The 20,345-nt window shown below is 36.5% G+C and overlaps 2 protein-coding genes across 6 annotated transcripts in view; one reads left to right on the plus strand and one right to left on the minus strand.

Annotated features, from left to right (window-relative positions):
• Positions 1 to 15,137, minus strand: part of SPATA17 (spermatogenesis associated 17) — a 178,718-nt gene extending 163,581 nt beyond the window's left edge. For 2 of the 3 annotated variants that reach the window (XM_044266824.1, XM_044266825.1), the window contains exon 1: positions 998 to 1,070. Coding sequence is in view for 1 of the 3 variants with exons in the window: in XM_044266823.1 (XP_044122758.1) it covers positions 998 to 1,087; positions 15,070 to 15,137 (158 nt within the window). In the remaining 2 variants the exon portion in view is untranslated. Of the gene's footprint in view, positions 1 to 997; positions 1,088 to 15,069 lie in introns of those variants that run through there. The other variant, XM_044266823.1, reaches the window with a different exon arrangement.
• Positions 15,138 to 15,443: 306 nt separating this feature from the next.
• Positions 15,444 to 20,345, plus strand: part of GPATCH2 (G-patch domain containing 2) — a 172,900-nt gene continuing 167,998 nt past the window's right edge. For all 3 annotated transcript variants that reach the window (XM_044266826.1, XM_044266828.1, XM_044266829.1), the window contains exon 1: positions 15,444 to 15,607. In XM_044266826.1, the coding sequence (XP_044122761.1) occupies positions 15,552 to 15,607 (56 nt within the window). In that variant the 5' untranslated portion in view covers positions 15,444 to 15,551. The remainder of the gene's footprint in view (positions 15,608 to 20,345) is intronic.

Below are 20,345 nucleotides of genomic sequence, written 5' to 3' on the forward strand. Positions count from 1 at the left end.
TGTACTAGGTTTTTTCTTCTTCCACCTTATCCAGGCAATGCTTTTCAGAATTGTGAGAGACTTAAGGAAAGTTTGAGTGCTGAAGAAAAAGTGAGAGCAATTACGATAGGGAGTACAGCTTTAGTCTCTTTACAATCAGGACTGCAGCATTTTGATATCATTTGCCCTTATGGATCAACATGCTGAAGAAGACTGGAACAACTTCCTTTGTTTTATTTTATTTTGTTTTTCCTTTTTTTTTTTTAAAGATTTTTTTTTTTTTAATTTCTTCATGTAACAAAGAGAGAGATCACAAATAGGAAGAGAGGCAGGCAGAGAGAGAGGGGGAAGCCGGCTCTCCGCTGTGCACTCCGCTGAGCAGAGAGCGCAATGTGGGGCTCGATCCCAGGACCCTGAGATCATGACCTGAGCCAAAGGCAAAGGCTTAACCCACTGAGCCACCCAGGCTCCCTGTTTTTCCTTTCTTAACAATCAGTGAATTCATTGCTATAAATAAAGTCCAGTCATTTGTCATATCCTATGGAATTCGAAGGAAAGAATCTAATCAAGAGTGTTTATGATATTGAATATTTTTTAAAATTAGAGATATGGTTGGTATAATTTAGTTTTTTGATATATAAGAAAAGACCAGAAAAAGTTGTTTCTTTAAAAAGGACATCATATAGGGGCTCCTGAGTGGCTCAGTGGGTTAAGCCTCTGCCTTCAGCTCAGATTATGATCTCAGGGTCCTGGGATCAAGCCATGCATCCAGCTCTCTGCTCAGCGTCTCTGCTCTCTGCTTCCTCCCTCCCCCATCCCCTGCCTGACTCTGCCTACTTGTGATCTCTCTCTGTCAAATAAATAAATACAATCTTTTAAAAAAAAAGACATCATATAATTTATTAAGTTCATTATAAGGAAAAGATTATTTGTAATCAACACTTACATGAATAAATCATATTTTCTAATGAGTGTGTTTTTATCATATATCTGACATTCCCATAACAAAATCATATACCTGATATATGCCCGAACTTGACATCCTCGAAACCAGCTCTGGATTTTAACTGCTGCATCATACTCCTTTTTCCTAAATACATCTACAACACTAAAAAGAAATTTTTTAAAGCATTTCATTAGTGACTAATATAATTCCCAAGCAAATCAACCTGTTAAAACTTAACCTTTAATTTCTTCCAAAATTATAATTATAATTCAAATGTCATTTTAAATAAAATTAAAATACAAAATAAAGCATTTCAGAAATCATGAGCTATATTTTAAAAATTAACCTTTCTCTGAGAGGCCATGTGCTTTCAACAGCTTTACTTTTTCTTTCATTTTTGTAATCACCTATTTTGCAACTAATTAATTTACCAGTGATTCTCATAAGGAAATAAAACAACATGCATTTTTTTTCATTATTTTAAAACCGTAATTACTTGAATTTATTACTTGAATGCCACTACACATATCATGCAAGATTAAAATGCCGGCATATTTGACTCCATGCATCAGTTAACTGAACTGCCTCTAAGTAACATGAATCCATCCCAGAATGCTTATTCTAGATAGAATTCTCAGAAACTCCAGTTAAGCTAAAGCAGGGGCAGGGCCATACGCTTATAAAGACAAGAAATTCAGCTGTTAGATTTTACTGATTTACAGCAAAAACAGGTTTAGTCAAGACAGATCTCCATTTTGATTTTACCAGTCATTATAATTCTCCCTCCCCATCCCTATTAGATATGATATTGCTTAAGGCAATTACTGTGTACCACAAAATAATTTCTTTCCTAGAATGCTGGTTGGCACCTAATTAGCACTTTATGTTTGTTGAATGACTAAAGAATGGCTAACCATTTATTTCTTAATTTTGTTTTAATTCCCTCAAAATAGTGTTTCCTTGGACAGGTTATTTTTTTGTGGTTATTATATTTTGGATTAACTATATAGATTTCATTAAATTTATATGCTATAATTAGAACAGAAACAGAAGGGGGAAAAAAACCTCAAACAATAAAATTCTTAAACCATACTATGAAGTTGGCTAAGTGAAAGAAACTAGGATGAGCAGTTATGCCGTCAGTGGCAAAAAGCTGGGGAAACAAGTAGATGGATTATAGTCCTAAATAAGCAGAAAAGAGAGTTACCTAGAAAGGACTCTAAAGGACTCAAAAAAGCAAAACGGAAAACAAAAACTATGCATCAGTCAGTGATCCAGATATGAAGAGTAGCAGAGAGAATTACACAAACTGGTGAGGTTAAGAGGACACTCTAGACAATTAGAAGAAATGAAAGTGCGATTATCATTGTATGTTTGTTCTACATCTACAAAATTATAGGAGAGACATGTATAAACCATATTCTTGGTTCAAATGATTGTGCTCCACATGGCAGAGAGAACAGCTTGAGGTATTTCACTCCCCCGAGCCTTCTCTGACTCCCCAGACTACAGTAGGCCTTACCATTGTACACTCCAATAGCTCTTAATATTTAACACAGTCGTGTATCATGACTGATTGATAATGGTCTTTCCACTAAACTTTAAAATCTAAAAATCCACAATATTACCCCCTTTCTCCCACATGCATCCTCAGCGGCTCCAGAGGGAACTGATGTTTTTTCTCCTAACAGTCTATGACTTACCAAAGCTACTATCTCCTGGGGAATAGCATGCCTATTACAGACATATTTAATCCCTGTGAAGACTGCCACACTGGAGCTTCTATCACTATACCTACTCACAACATTAAAATATTATCCCCATTTCACAAAGGAAGATACTAGGGAGACAGAGGTATAGGGATATGTCCAAGGTCGCATCTTAATAAATGTTGGAGCTGAAATTTTATCCTACATAGTTTGGCTCCAAAAGCTGCATTCTTAACCATCACTGCATGGGAAGGAAGGATAAAAAGAGGATATGGGAGGAAAGTGAAATAGGAGGAATAAAAAGAAAGGAAAAAAAATAAAAGAGTGCATATAAGCCATTTTCAAATATAATATTAAAATTCTGAGTCATAGAAGAGCATCGGTCTCTTAAAAACAATAAAATAAACTGGGACTAAGATATGAAAAGACATCAACATCTACAGTAAAAAATCAAAAATTTCATCTTTGGGCATTGAGTTTGATAAGTTCATTACAGATTTTGGATACTAGCCCTTTATCTGATACGTCATTTGTGAATATCTTCTCCCATTCTGTCAACTGTCTTTTGGCTTTGTTGACTGTTTCTTTTGCTGTGCAAAAGCTTTGGATCTTGATGAAGTCCCAATAGTTCATTTTTGCCCTTGCTTCTCTTGCCTTTGGCAATGTCTCCATCAAGAAGCTGCTGCAGCTGAGGTCGACGAGATTGCTACCTGTGTTCTCCTCAAGGATTTTGATGGAGTCCTGTCTCACACTGAGGCCTTTCATCCCTTTTGAATCTATTTTTGTATGCGGAATAAGGAAATGGTCCAGTTTCATTCTTCTGCATGTGGCTGTCCAATTTTCCCAACACCATTTGTTGAAGAGACTGTCTTTTATCCATTGGACATTCTTTCCTGCTTTGTTGAAGATTAGCTGACCATAGAGTTGAGGATCTATTTCTGGGCTCTCTATTCTGTTCCATTGATGTATATGTCTGCTTTTGCCAAGTACCATGCTGTCTTGATGATTACAGCTTTGTAATAGAATTGAAGTCTGCAAAGAAGACATCCAGATGGCCAACAGACACATGAAAAAGTGCTCAACGTCATTTCGCATCAGGGAAATACAAATCAAAACCACAATGAGTCAGAATGGCTAAAATTAACTAGTCAGGAAATGATAGATGTTGGAGAGGATGCAGAGAAAGGGGAATCCTCCTACACTGTTGGTGGGAAGGCAAACTGGTGCAGCCACTCTGGAAAACAGCATAGAGGTTCCTCAGAAAGTTGAAAATAGATACCCTATGACCCAGCAATTGCACTACTGGGTATTTACCCTAAAGATACAAATGTCATGGGACGCTTGGGTGGCTCAGTTGGTTGAGCAGCTGCCTTCGGCTCAGGTCATGATCCCAGCATCCTGGGATCGAGTCCCACATCGGGCTCCTTGCTCGGCAGGGAGCCTGCTTCTCCCTCTGCCTCTGCCTGACTCTCTGTCTGCCTGTGCTTGCTCTCTCTCCCTCTCTCTCTGACAAATAAATAAATAAAATCTTTAAAAAAAAAAAAAAGATACAAATGTCGTGACCCAAAGGGGCATGTGCACCCAAATGTTTATAGCCGCAATGTCCACAATAGCCAAACTATGAAAAGAACCTAGATGTCCATCAACAGATGAATGGATAAAGAAGAGGTGGTGTGTGTATGTATGTATGTGTGTGTGTGTATATATATATAATGCAGCCATCAAAAGAAATGAAATCTTGCCATTTGCAATGACATGTATGGAACTAGAGGGTATTATGCTGAGAGAAATAAGTCAATCAGAGAAAGACAATTATCATATGATCTCCCTGATATGAGGAATTTGAAAGGCAGAGGGGGATGGGGGGTAGGGAAGGAAAAAATAAAACAAGATGGGGTCTGGAGGGAGACAAACCATAAGAGACTCTTAATCTCACAAAACAAACTGAGGGTTGCTGGGAGGTTGCTGGGAAGGGAAAGGTGGTTGGGTTATGGACACTGGGGAAGGTATGTGCTATGGTGAGTGCTGTGAAGTGTGTAAGCCTGACAATTTACAGACCTATACCCCTGGGGCAAATACTACATTATATGTTAATAAAAAGTATTTAAAAAATCAAAAATTTCAGATATACCAGGTATGGGTGAGAATGGAGTGCAACAGGAACTCAGAATCTTGCTGGTAAAAAATAGTTCAGCCTTTAAACACATACAGAAAATTTTCATTTATATGAACAAAAAGCTCACAAAAGTTTAGGACGTTAAATAAGGAAATAAAAAAGAAAGTTCAATTTTAAGAGACAGTATTTGGCAGTGTCATAGAAGTTAATAGTAAGGTAGCAGGAAGGGAGACCATGGTTGAGCAGTACCAAATGCTGTGAAGAAGTCATGAAGACAAGGTCAGTGTTTCAAAGAGTTGCAGCATTACAGGGAATCTTTTTTCTTTTAAAATCATATCCTAGCCAGTAAAATACGATAGTCGATAGTACAAAATATAAAATGTCATTATAGCAAAAATAGAAAAGATACAGTAATACAACGTCCAGTAGAGCAAGCAATTCAAAGATGATAGAGTGTGAAGAAGGAAAAAATAATTTTATTCAGTAAGGCTGATGTGAAGTGAAATTCATGATGAGGTAAAACAGCTCTTTATGGGTATTTAACCTAACATTTAATATGATTATAGATCTGTTTTCCTTGTTTTTAATATACTTCATTTAAAATACTGAAAATACTTGTCTTTCCTACCCCACCAACAATCAACAAGTCTTTCAAAACAGGAGATGGGTGCCTGGGTGGCTCAGTAAGTTAAGCGTCTGCCTTCAGGTCAGGTCATGATCCCAGGAGCTTGGGATCCAGCTTCCAAAGGGCTCCCTGCTCAGCAAGGAGTCTGCTTCTCCCTCTGCCCCTTTCCCTGCTCATGCTCCCACTCTCTCAATAAAATAAAAAGGTAAAATATTTTTTTAAAAAGGAAGAAAAAATATTGAAGTAAGATACATGAATATATCTAATACTTTTAAGGTAATGTATAGCTTGAACCTACACTTCACTTATTATTGTTATTAGAAATGTGGAATAAGCAATCATATTTCTGTTTTGGCTTTGTTTTCTAACCTCTTCTGGTAATAATACTAACATGTAATACATAGTCAAGAAGAAGATCAAATTATTTCTTCTTAAACTTACGAACACCAATGTATATAAACATAAGCACAGATACACTAATAAGAACTATACATCTTAATTAAAGGGAAATATTTTTAAAAATAACTAGTAGTTAACTTACTGCTAAGTTTTAATTTCTATGCTGTAATTCAACTTCCATACACATTTCTCTGTTGTCCTTTTTTTAACTGTGTAAAAAATGAAATTTACAGATACTTGGGTTACCACTGGGATGCTGAATACTCATACAATATGTCATGAACTGCTAGACTTTTTGTGTTTAAAATGAAAAATGTGGGTAACACTTTATTTTAATGGTATATTAATTAGTTCCAAATTACAATGAAAATCCTATAGCAGTGAATAAAATATGACATCTACATGAATTTGAAATAAATTTATTATGATCAGTATTATCACAATGAATACTAAATGAATTAATAATGATGAAAGACCAAAAGTATTACCAGGAATGTAATAAAACACTGAAAAAAGCTGCAAGTTTCCAGTCACTTTATCATCAACTAGAAATAAGTACTATAACCCCGGATAACACTATATTCATGTGTATCATTAGCAGCTGGAAATTAATTGACAATAAATAGAAAATGGAAAAAAAAAGTGTAGCTAAATGTCTTTCCAGTAATGTGCAAAAAATACACATTTTACACATCAACATACTGTTTAGTCTGACCTATGTGTACTAGCTCCTGAATTAAAACTAGATTAAAAACCCAATCTTCTTTGCTTCTCATTACCATATGACTTTTAACTACTTTAGATACTAGGAATAAAATTCCAATATTAGCTGCCATATATTGTAAAATATATTGATGTGTAAAACAGTTTTTGCTTCTCACTTCACTATTAGGTCTCAAGGATGTCAAGCTTCTTAAAGGCAGAAACTATGTTTAATCTATACTGTGTTTTAATTATCACTCATGTGCCTAATAAGAGGTCAATAACTAGTTGAAAAATATAAACTACATTTTAGAATCTAGAAGCCATGTTGTGTTTTCATTAATAGTCCTCATTATTATTATTATTTCACAGCTCAATGAATAATGAGTTATAAATACATATGTATTAGATCATAAAGTAGGAATTAACATGCAGATTCACAACATATTTGCAAAATGTTTGATTATTTACTTTTCTACCTCTTCCTTCTACCTTCTCTTCATTTCCTGAACAATTAAGTCCTAAAGAAATTGGCAGGGGGAAGGAAACCAGGAATCTGTGCTAGAGGGTTGGGAGTGTTGGGGGATGGGCAGTCACAGTGGCTCAGCTAAGCCTGTGTTGGTAAGGTGGGCATCTATCTATATGTAGGCCTGGGCTGGGGTAAGATGTCACAATCTAAGGACGGTGTTCCCATCAACAGAAGGCCTAACTCTGGGTGTCAAGGAAAGGTGAAGAAAGCCTCCACAAGGTTGGGGGGAACAGGGAATAAGAACCCAAGAATGATGGGTGGAACAGGGAGTAAGAACCCAAGAATGATGGAAAGGGTATCCAAGCTGGGGAATGAGTGATAATCCAACAGGGATTAAAGAAGAAGATTTCCACACTCCAGGAAAAGGGAATCCATAAAAGAGAGGACAGTTATGGTTACAGTGACAGAAGTTTTGTTATATACAGAAGGATTGGTCAAATAAGTGAATATATGAAAGATAATGAGAGCCAGGTTCAGCAGCATTAGAAAAGGAAAAGGAGATAAACTAGAGTTAATCCTGTGATGCTGGATTTGAAATGGAATTGTCAATGTAAACACATGGATTTCAATATATACATGGATGGATGGATAAATGAAGTACAGATGCAGACTGAACACAAAGCATATATACACATCTTTTCTTGCTCTGTCCACTTGCGAGACCCTGAAGGTGGGAACGCCCAATAGCATGAGCATCCACTAAAAGCAGCAAGCATTCTTTGGAGAAATGGATGACTCCAGAGTTTGGGTGGGAAAAGAAAAAGATGAGCCTAGAACATTTTTTGTGTGCATCGGAAAGCAGGAAAGTATTACGATCATTAGGACACAAAAGAAAATCTTATAGTGGCTCCCAATGGACAAATCTAAGACAATACTAGCATGAACATAAGTAATATAAGTAATGTTAACCCAATGAATAGGAACCTATGAGTCCATAATAGTATGCATAATAAATAAATTGAAAAATTGATGAGGAATGGAATACATACATAGTTTCAAATCACCTACTTTTGAAAATACCTACTAATTGCAAAGGGAGGAAAAAGAGACCATAACAGTAGAGAAGTCTAGCTGAAACTATCTTTGTCAACAATCCAAATAGTTACCATCAGTAATGGGACAAATCAAAATTATGCAGTATCTGGTAGGATGCATTAAAAAAGATTACAGGATCACTTCTGTGACATTTCTGCCAAAGATACATAAGCTGAATCTAATCAAGAAGAAAAAAAAATCAGACAAACCCAAATCGAGTGAACTTTTACAAAATAATTGATCTGTGATTTTCAAAAATAAGGTGGTTATGAAAATCAAAGAAAAACTGAGAAAATGTTCCATATTAAAGTTAACTAAAGAGATAAGATACATATAATCCTTTTGCTATAAAGAACATTAGTGAAACAATTGGCAAATCTTGAATGGAATCTGGAGATCAGAGGGCAGAAATGTATCAATGTCAATTTCTTGATTTTGATGGTGGAATTTTGGTTATACAATGTCCTTAAGTGAAAGAATGGGGGGATGGGGGGCAATGGGCCATGAGGTTGCAACTTACCCTCATATGATTTGTGAAAAAACAAAAACAAAAACCAAACTTCTGTACTGTATTGCAACTTCTTTAAATTTCAGAATTTTTAAATATATATGTATGTATATATATGTACATATGTGTATACATACACAAAAGAATGGCATCTCAGAACTTTTATTTTATTCAAATAGTTTTAAAATTTTAAATAATTTTGACATTTAAAGTAAACTAAAGATAGGAAAATGATCATGCATAAGGACATTTGTAATGATAAAGAGGTTAATTAAGAAAATGTAATAATCCTAGGGACGCCTGGGTGGCTCAGTTGGTTAAGCAGCTGCCTTCAGCTCAGGTCATGACCCCAGCATCCTGGGATCAAGTCCCACACCAGACTCCTTGCTGGGCAGGGAGCCTGCTTCTCCCTCTGCCTCTGCCTGCCATTCTGTCTGCCTGTGCTCGCTCTCTCTGATAAATAAATAAATAAATAAATAAAATAAAAAATAAATAAATTAATTAATAATAAATAAATAAATGAATGAATAAAAATAAATAAATAAATAAATAAATAAAAACTTTTAAAAAAACAAGAAAATGTAATAATCCTAAATGAGTATGCACCTAATAACCTAATAATAGTGCTTCAAAATATGTGAAACAAAACCTGACAAAACTAAAAGGAGAAAGAACAAATTCACAATAACAGTTAGATATTTCAACATGTCTCTCTGAATAGTTGACAGGACAACTATACAAGAAATCGATAATAATATAGAAGACCTGAACAACACTATCAACCAATTTGAAGCTAATCAATTTCTAAAGAACACTCTACCCAACAATATCTATCTAAGGTCTTACCTAAGGTCTTCAAGTTCCCTGATGTTTTATTTACAGGATTTTAATCTGATATTAAGTCCATCTGAATTTTTTGTTTCAGATCATCTGTTCTGTGTCTCTAAAAGTTTCATCTGCTTCTTATTTCCATTTCACTCCTCATTATGCTTATATTTTCCCTTAAGTCCTTAAGCATGTTTTGAGAGCTATTTAAAACTCATTGTGGCTAATTCTATCATCTTTGTATTTCTAGGTCTGTTTCTATTAATCAATTTTTTTTCTTCCTCGTTATAGGTCATGGTTTGCTACATTTTTGTCTTACTACTAATTTAGAAATAGATGCTGGACAATATGAATGCTAAGCTTTTGAGTTTGAATTTTGCTCAGAAATTACTGCCAGTCATAAAACTGGAGTAATTATCTAGATAGCCTCATTTGTTTCCTTTCAGCAAGAGATCATAATCCTACATTGTCTGTTGCATCACAATGTCTAAAAATAATTTTCCACCTATTTTGTTCAGTTTTCTGATTTTTCACAGTGGCAAGCCAAGTTTTCTACCCACTACATCTTCATGACCACTTAATTTATATGTTGAATTTTATGTTTGCAAAATAAAATTTTTGTCTCAGAATATTTTTTCCTTATTTACTATTTATTTATAAGTAATACACGAATACCCAATGCTCAACATAAAATTTTAAACGGTGCAGAAAAAGATAGAGAAAAATATTAAGATACCATTTCAACATTCCTTATCCTCCAAATCTTAAAAATCTAAACACTATTAACAGTTTGTTATCTATGATTTCATATACTGTGTCTCTCTGCATAAATACATTAAAATTTCATACTAAATGTACTATGTATTTTTCTATGACCTATTTTTTAACCTTAATCTGTCTGTCTTGGGGGGCGCATTTGTCATTATATATAAAAAGTTTCACTTTTAAATTGCTACTTAATATTCCATCATGTGTATAAGCCTTAATTTATTTAATCAGATTAGTTACAAATACACACAAGGTATTTTCAGGTTGTTGTTTTTTTTTTCCTATTAGAAATAATGCTTTTTAAAAAAAGATAGAATGCTTTAATGAACACCTTTATACATAACCCTGTACATAAAATACCTTTGTGCACAAATTGTGTATACAAGAGATTTCTACAAGTCAACAAAGTGACATGGATTTGATAAATTACTATAAATTGAATTGTTTTTGTAGTTTTAAATCACAATTGCTTGTTACTATTATATAAAAAAGACAACTGCTTTTTGTGTATTGGGTATTGTGTCTTACAGCCTTGCTAAATTCACTTATTTCTAGATCTTTTTTGTAGGTAGCTTAGTTTTCTTTTTTTTTTTAATTTTTTTAAAAGATTTTATTTATTTATTTGAGAGAGAGAGAAAGCATGAGAGAGGACAGGTCAGAAGGAGAACCAGACTCCCGCTGAGCGGGGACCCCCCCCTGGACCCCCCCCACCATGTGGGACTTGATCTTAGGACTCCAGGATCACGACCTGAGCCTAAGGCAGTTGTTTAACCAACTGGGCTACCCAGGCTCCCCCAGAGCTTAGTTTCCTACACACACAATCATGTTATCAGTGAATAAAGCCAATTTTGCTTCTTCCTTTGCAATTTTTAAAACTTTAATTTGTCTTGCAATATTTAAAACCAGGAAAGAAAGTATGGAATGTTCAATTATGGGTTAGAGACAATTTCTATACTAAGAGCTAAGCCCCTCTCTTACATGATATATGCACATAAACACAACTGCACAGTGAAGAAAAATATAATAAAATTTCTAAAATATTAGTAGTAAACACAGAATATTTTTTTATAACCATGGGTTGAGAAAAAATCATTCCAAGAGAGGTAAAATCCCTGAAGTTAAAAAAAAAAAAAAACCAGTTTGACAACTTTGGATTCATAAAACTTTAAAAACTGAAAGATACTCGCAAGCAGTACTCTAAATTTGAAACATGCAGCACTGTCTTTGGGAGTGGGTGATGGGAGAGACTGTAGGGAGTTCTGGGGTCACTAAAGAGACTGGCCTCCAGACTAATTGTTATTATCACACAGGCTGGAAGAGTGAGGAGGAAATTGGGGTTACAAGCTGGATAAAGAATGACCTGCATTACTAGTAGTGAGACAATTAGCAAGACTATTGCTGTAAAACTGGGAAGGTGCAATGTATTGATGAATTTTTGAACTTGCTCAAGGAGGTATTTAGGAAGCAAACTGCAAGTGCCTATTAGATTAACTGCATAGAATTTGGGGTATCCCATAAATCTCAGTTAACAGTGTTCATCTAGGTTTAACTATAAATACTACACGTATAATTGTTCATTACTGTTTCTATTATTTCTTTTGCTCTTCTTCCCCTATCTTGAGATCTCTGTTCTAATTTAATACTCACTTGATTTCAGAGTGTGTTTTTTAATCCATTTCCTCAGATAAAACTATATGCATGACAGAACTCTTGAGTCTTTATGTATCTGAAAATGTCTTTCTTTCATCAAGAAAAAAAAAGAAGTGAGGGGGCGCCTGGGTAGCTCCCTAGTGGGTTTAACCCAGTGGGTTAAAGCCTCTGCCTTCTGCTCAGGTCATGATCCCAGGGTCCTGGGATTGAGCCCCACATCCGGCTCTCTGCTCAGCGGGGAGCCTGCTTTCCCCTCTCTCTCTGCCTGCTTCTCTGCTTACTTATGATCTCTGTCTGTCAAATAAGTAAATAAAATCTTTAAAAAAAAAATAAAAAGAAGTGATTAAGATCTTTGCTGGGTTAGATTTTTCAGATATTGCCTTGAATAACCAGTAATTGCTGTCCTTTTCTCTTCTACATCCCTGTATTGCACACAAGCCATTCGATGCTTCTCTCTTCTTGGAAATACTTTATTCTTTTCTGTCTTAGATTAGGAGCTTATATAATTTTTTTCTGTATCCTTGAAATTTTGCCAGGTAATATCTAAAAACTGTCTTAAAATAACATCCTGTCTGGTACTCAGAGTCCTTTCCATTCAAAGCTTCAGTTTAGGAATGTTTTCTTTGATTATTTCTTCATTATTAATTTGTCATTTTCTCACTCCCACTCCCCAATTCTGCAGTGACTACCATTCACATACTAAATCCCCTTGATATGCCCTCCATGTTGCTTTCCTAAAACATTTACATTTCAAGTAGTGACTATTTTTAAATTCACTTATTATATTTTTAACTGAAAATATTTTCTTAAAAATTGGTTATAGCTTTTTTCCTTTATTTTTATTTCTGTAAAACTTCTCATTACATTTATATTAAAGTTTACCCCAGGGTAAACCATTAATTCTGACTATACAGTAGCCTCCTGTTCTGGTTTCTTGGCTTAATATCCTTCCATCAAATGAACATTACTTTGAATGGCCTATGGAATTTTCTCTATTTGAATCTCATTTTCCTTTTCTCAGGCAAAGAGAGAATAAATATATAACTTGTAAGGATGTTTGAGAATTAAATGATAGACCTGAACAAAGCTCCTTTTCTACACTCTTTTTTTATTTTTTATTTTTTTGCAAAATGGGGCCTCACAGGAACTCTTGTGAGAAATGCAGATTCTCTCACTGTATCTGAGACCCACTGAATCAGAATCTATATTTTAACAACATCCTTAAGTGATTCTAATGAACACTACAGTTTACAAAGAGCTGATCTAGTGAATAACACATGAGAAATAATAATAATTTCAAGAAACCACCTGTGTCCTTTTTTCATGTATTAACATTTTATATGGTTTTTGTCCCCAAATTTATCAATACCCTGTTGTTGCTTTAACTAGGCAAACTTTGGAATTCTGATTCCTTCATGATCTTTAGAGACTTTCCTTTATATTGAAACTATTACTACTACTACTACTACTAAATGAAATGTAAGGAATGCCAGCCTATTCTCATCATGAAGAGATCTTCTCATAGCTCTTACCTTTTCTCCAAGTAACCTCCAATTTGGGGGAAATGTTCCCATTGTCAAAACCAAAAAGATGGGGATAAAAGTTTACACTGAAATCTGCAGGAAAAAAAAATCATGTCTATTTGCATTTCTAAGGCATTTCACCAGCCTTTTTTTTAGAACAGTGTTCTTGAGCTCTAAAAGTAGAGTTTAATATATTAACATGTATCTTTGAGATAACCAAATGAAGTATTATATGAAAAAGTTCCTAGTAAAATTCCCAGCATATAATCAGTGCTCAAGAAATGTTAGTTGTTTCACTTTCATTCATCCTTACTCTTTTGTAATTACTTTTTTAAATGCCTATATTCTACATTAGGCTGTGAACATCAGGAGGGATGCAGCTTACTTCTTTATATAGGCAGGTCATGAACACAGGGCACATCCTTTAAGGGAATGCTCAATAAGTGGTTAAGGTGTTTATCTGTAATTACAGTAAGAGATAATAAGTAATTTCTACCTTTAGCAATTTTTAGTAGTTTACTTAAACCAAGACTAATGACTGATTCAAAGACGTATGTATGGAATTACTAAAGAATAACTGTGCATCTATCATGAATGAGGAATTAGGATAGACACTAGAAACCTAAATGATAAGCAAAAAACGACACTCCCCACTTCTAGTTTAAGAGGCAAGATAGATATTCCCAAACAGAATGCAAACTGAATTGCGGTTAGTACTCCAAGAGATCCGCAGTGCCAAAAGAAGGTGATAAGAGAGAGAAATGTTAGACTAAGAACAGCTCAGCAAAGTCCCGTCGGATGGACCCATTTTTCCTGGGTCTGCCATCTCACTACAGTCTACCATTATCTAACTGACTTTTACGGTTTCTCTGAAGTTGGAAAAATCCACGGAGGCATTGCTTCCAGAAAGCCGTGGTCAAAACAAAACTCTTCCCGAGGAAGAAGTTTGGGTGTATAGCGATGGATAATTATGGCTGCCAGTATCTTCCTTACTCCTCTACTAAGGGTTAACATATTGATACTGATAATCTCGTTAGAAAAGTTTAGATACTGTCCCTTTGGGAAGACCCGTGCGTCCTTACAACAGTTGAGTTCAGTATTTGTGAAATAATGGAGGCTGAGTTCAATATTTGTGAAATAATGGGAGGCTCAAATCCTCAGGGAGATAACACACACACACACACACACACACCCATCCAGCTAGGGAGCCTGGATGATCCCGTCAGGCTATTAAAACCTAAACAGGGGGGCGCATGGGTGGCTCAGTGGGTTAAAGCCTCTGCCTTTGGCTCGGGTCAGGATCCCAGGGTCCTGGAATCGAGCCCCGCATCGCGCTCTCTCTCTGCCTGCATCTCTGCCTACTCGTGATCTGTCTGTCAAATAAAAAACAAAAAAAACACTGATCCCTCCTCGCTGTGCTTAAAGAAAAAAACACTTCAACAGGGAGGACACTGGTTTCATCGAACTGTGGAGTGATGATGTCAAAGAAAACCTTTATTCTAGTTTTCTCTCTGCTGGGCTCTTTCTTAAATGCCCTCACGCTGGGAACGCTGTCCCGCCCCGACTCCCGTCTCGACTCTCCCTGAATGGCAACCCTACTTTTAAACTTGTGAGTAAGTTCCAGGCCAACAAACGAAGGGGAGAAGTGGGTGGTATTTACTGATTCGGGAATTTTGTTAACAGGAAACTCCTTCTGAGGAACATCTGGCCGGGGTGAAGACAGCCCTCTGCGCCGTACCCCTGCCGACGCCTCACCTGTTCCTGTAGTAGTACTGATGTGCCACGAACGTCGACCGAGCCTGCAGCCGAGCTAACGTGGCCATAGCCTCCCGGCGTCTGCCTCAGCCCCGGTGTTGCTATCGGTCTCCACGGCAACTGGGTTAAACCATAAAGCCAGTCCCGGGGGGGGGTGTTCAACTTTTCGTTTATCTTACTTTTATTTTCCACTCCGTCTCAGTTTGCAGAACACTAGCAAGAAAATTAAGACATTGTGGGAAGGAAAAGGTCCCTGGGATTCGCCTCTCTCTTTTCTGTGAGTAAAAGGAGGAGATTCGAGGCGCGGAGGGCGGCGTGGGGAGGAGAGGTCATGGTTGCTCCGGGCTTCCGGTTTCCGCCTCCCGTCTGCTTCCGGAAGCTCAGCTCAAAATGCTGAACTGCTTCTGGAAGTCTCTGGTGCTGTGCTAGTTGGAGTCTGTTCTCGGGCCTGAGCCTCGAGGCCAGGCTCCTGGGTGTCGTTAATGTTCGGGGCCGCCGGGCGCCAACCGATCGGAGCTCCAGCCGCCGGGAACAGCTGGTGAGGCTGGCGGCCCTGGGGATGGGAGATCAGGAACGGGTGTGATGGCCGGAGGCCGCTGGACCTGGGATGGCAGGGGGAGGGAGTGGGGATGGGTGAGCTGAAGACACTTAGGCCTTGCTGTGGCTCCTGCCTGGGATGGAAGCAATTTGAGGAAGGCGTGGAGCTGTGTGCGCTCAAGATTTGTGAAGGGACACAGCGAACGTTTGCTGATTGCCCGACCCTCCACGGTGTTTGGGGAGTAGAGGTCTCCGTACTTCGAGAGGCGTTCATTTCTTCGTTGATGGTTGACAAGGTTAGGGACAGAAGAATTTCCCTGGATACAGGCCTTATTCCCTCGCTTCCCGTTTTTAATTTGCCAGATTATACCAGGTGTCCTGGAAGATCAAATCCCGGTATTCTAGAGTTCTGGAACTTTAGTACTGGAAGAGTCCTCTTCGCACACTCCCGTTTCTTTCTTTTTTTCTTTTTTTCCCAGTGGGAGTGACCTACCTGTTTCTGCTCCTTGAGCGTTCCATTTAGTTCAGATGAGATGTGTGTGTTCCCTAAGAACATACAAATGCCAGGATTTGGTTAGGGGTTTGACTATGCCCGCGGTACCACATCACTAGTGCCAGTTTGGAATAATTGCTTTGACTTTTCAAAGTGCATTCACAAATTAACGTGCTTTTTCTTTAGGACAGTCCTGTGATAGGAGATTGTGACGAGCACAGAACATTTAAATGAGTTGCCCCCAATTGCCATGCCTGTTCTGGGGCTAGAAGCTGGGTTTTGGATTTCTGTTTGAGAAATCTATGATGCCAGCCCTGTTCTTCCAAGCATAGATAGAACAAGCAGTCAAACAAATACGCAAATTTCCTACTGACAAATGTCAAACACGAAGGATTGGAAAACAGGTGAACTGTGGCTGAGAAAACGTATGTCCATTCTTAGATTATCCAGTGAATGAGACCAGGAGACCATGAGGGGTTATAGTAATCTGTGTTCTCAAAGATTTTTTTTTGCATCACTTATTGCTAAAAGTTAAGACTATCTTGCCTAAAATGTTTTGAATGAGATTAAGTCATTCTGTAGTTCCTCTCATAGTGGGGGTAGATTTGGTTATAATTTAAATTGTCACATTTTCCAGGGAGAAAGCAGGGAGTACTTTTTTTTAAATGAGCTATATTTTTTTAATGGTGTCATATGGCATTAGCATAAAATAAAACCCTTCTCACGTGTTTAGTATTTTTAGTTTTGACAGTTGTATATACTGTGTAATCACCACGCAAAACAAGATACAGGACATTTCCATTACCCCTGAATTCCTCTCCAGTAATCTAGGAGGTACCTTTCTTAATGTTCACTGTTCAATCAATACATTGTTAAGGGAGCAAGACAAAATGTGCTGTATAGATTGGTCTGCTCTTGCTGTGGTGATACTGATTTGTAGGATAGATGATTATTTAATTAAAAAGTATGACTTCCTCTCCCTTTCACCTTCTACCCAAATTACAGTTAGGTACCTCCTTAGGATACAGAGAAACCATCCTTCAATTGTTTTTCAAGTGCTTATCTTATTTTCAATTACCAGGATAGAATTCATTGTTTCTTACGGCATTAGAGTCTGACATAGCGCCTAGCGCTTAATCAGTGTTTCTGAATGATATTCTTAAAAATCATGCCTGATTTGCTAGAAAAAACACTTTGCAGAAAACTGGTACCTTGATTTTTCTAGTTTATCTGTACAACCATCCCATTAATTGGGAATTTCTCAATGGAATTTTCTTTTTTTCCTTCACTGATTAGACATTTACCATACTATGAGTGTATGTTTTATCCCAGTTATGAAATCCCAGTGCCACTAGGGATGCTACTACTGAGTCATTACTTGATGCCAGCTTTTTTTTTTTTTTTTAATTTATTTATTTGACAGAGAGAAATCACAAGTAGATGGAGAGGCAGGCAGAGAGAGAGAGGGAAGCAGGCTCCCTGCTGAACAGAGAGCCCGATGCGGGACTCGATCCCAGGACCCTGAGATCATGACCCGAGCCGAAGGCAGCGGCTTAACCCACTGAGCCACCCAGGCGCCCCTGATGCCAACTTTTATGGACGTATATCTCACGTAAATCTTTTGAGATGGATGCTATCAGGTTTTTTTGCATTTTAGAAATGATGGAACAGGAGCAAATACAGTTTGAAAAACTAGACCAAATACCATATTTGCAGCATGATTCCGGTATATCTAAAAACAATTCTTAACCATCCTGGCATACATTCAATTTGTCTGAATTCAATACACTATTATAGGAATATATGAACTGTTAAGATGCCCAGATTTGTTAATTAGAATTCCTGTTATATTTACCTCCCATATTGACTTCAAATTTTTCTCCAATGTTGAGATTAGATTTTCAGTTTTTAGGCACCACATGGGTAAATAGTAGATGATTTAGCTCTCTTTTAACATTGGTTGAAAAATAGAACTGATATTTTATTTTGTAATTTATTCCTACAGAAGCCAAGTTTTATACAATTAAATAATAAAAATCCTAAGATTTTGTGTATGTCAGGAAATAAATATATTTTTGTGCAAGTTACTCTTGTAAGCGGTTTATATTTTTATAAAATATTGCTGAGTGTCTCTATCTCTTTTTCCTGCCTCATCTTTCACATACAGTTTTGAAATTAGGGCCCAAAAAGCACAAGTATTTTGGTACTTAAAGTGTAAACCTTCCTTTTAAAATTTGATTCATTTAATGGACAAATCCTTTATAATTTAGATATATTTTTATTACTTTTTATTAGTCAATTTAAAGTCAATTTCTGGTTTGTTTTTAAGAGTTTAAAAGTTGAAGTAAACAAATTTTCAAGTAAATCCTTGATAATGAAGATACTGAATCATTATACTGAACTATTAATTTAAATTTATGTGGCTTGCTTTAAAAAAAGCTTTAAAAAATAAACTATATTGATTCTGGATCTTTCTTTCTTTTTTCTGAGTTTCATTCCTGTTTCATATTTGGATCTGAAAAAAGTGCAAAGGGGAAAATGTGCATTTTTATTCTTTTTAATGCCTTCCCCGCCCCCCCCCTTTTTTTTTTAAGATTTTGTTTATTTGACAGAAAGAATCACAGAGAGAGAGAAAGAGAACACAAGCAGGGGGAGTGGGGGAGGGAGATGCAGACTTCCAGCTTAGCAGGGAGCCTGATGCAGGACTCTATCCCAGAATCCTGGGATCATGACCCAAACAAAAGGCAGATGGCGAATGACTAAGCCACCCAGGTGACCCAATAAATGCTTTTTGTTTTGTTTTGGTGTTTGGGTGTTTCTGTGTTTTATCCTGAGGTCAGTTCCATACTGTCTGATATGTTTGAGTCAGGTTTCTGTTTGAACACTTAGGGATCAAAGCAATGACCACTGTGATTTTAGCCAAGTAGCTCATTAATATTAGTATAGCTTCTTAGCATTTTTACCTGTGGCAAGCTGGAAAGGTATTTACCTAGCTAAAAAATTAAGAGTGTCTGGCGTGTTAGTGCTGCAGAAAATTTGAAATCTGAATTGTCTGAATTTTTAGTGAAGTCATACTTCCCTGTTATTCGTTCATTCATTTAGTCATTCATTGGTCTGTTCATCCAACAGATTATTTTTTAACATCTGTTATTTGTCAAGCATTATGCTAGATACTTGTAATTAATATTAAGTTGTCTTCATTCTCATTCTGAGAATTCAGAATGTACTGTATATTCAATAAATACTGAATAGTGCCATGTCTGAGCAATGAATGAGACTCCTCTTGTACATATTAGGAGCTTGCCTGGATGTGCTCTAATATATGCATGTTGACAGGAATTGGAATGAATTATTTTCTAGATGCTAAATTACTTTTGTTTCATAGAATTCAACTTTATTTCATTTAGACAGCTTCATATTCAGTAGTTTACATTTCATAAGTGATTAGAATATAAGAGGTTTTGAATGACTCTTGAAGTCCTTAAGTGAAGTTAAAAACAAGAATGTTTCTCAAATTTAAATAATAAGTGAGCTAGCTTTATTAAATCACTATTTGGAAAGTAGAATTAACACTTTTTTCTAAAACCATGTATTTTTTTTTTTTTTTGGCTCCCAAATTGCTAGTTAAGGAGGCAAGAAAGCTTTCTGGGTGTTTCTGGAGGTAACAAAAGTGACAAAAGAGCAGCTGCCCTTAGCACGTGGAGTTGAGCACAAGTCAGTGGAACTTTTCTCTTGTTATGGGAAATGAGTTTTTCTCTTTCGTAGAGAACCTGGGACTCTTTAACTGGGAAGGATGATTTTCTCTCATTTATTTTTTCTTATATCCGTTTATTAACAAGATAGGACTAACTCAGATACACAGGATTATTTTTTTTGTTGTTTTTTAGTTGTTTTTTTTTTTTAAGATCCTTAGAAATCTTTAAGAGTGCATGATGAATTTCTTGAAATTGCATGCAAGACTTTTTCAAATATCTGTTATTGCCCTTCTCCCCATGATTCAGAGTGGTGCAAGAACATGGACCGCATAAGATCTGTGCTTTTGTTATGATATCCTCAGGATTCATAGTGTGGTTCTACTTAAAAGCAAAACGCTTCAGTATTTCAGTGACTGCTTTATTTGCGTATAGGGGTTGTTGAAAGATGAAATAACTGCTCTCACATATAAGTATCCACTGTCATCCCACAGAATCCCTTTGAGGTAGAAATTACACCATTTTTAAGATGACTAAACAGAATCAGAAGATAA

The sequence above is a fragment of the Neovison vison genome, chromosome 10 (genome assembly GCF_020171115.1).
Source record: "Neovison vison isolate M4711 chromosome 10, ASM_NN_V1, whole genome shotgun sequence".
Lineage (NCBI taxonomy): Eukaryota > Metazoa > Chordata > Mammalia > Carnivora > Mustelidae > Neogale > Neogale vison.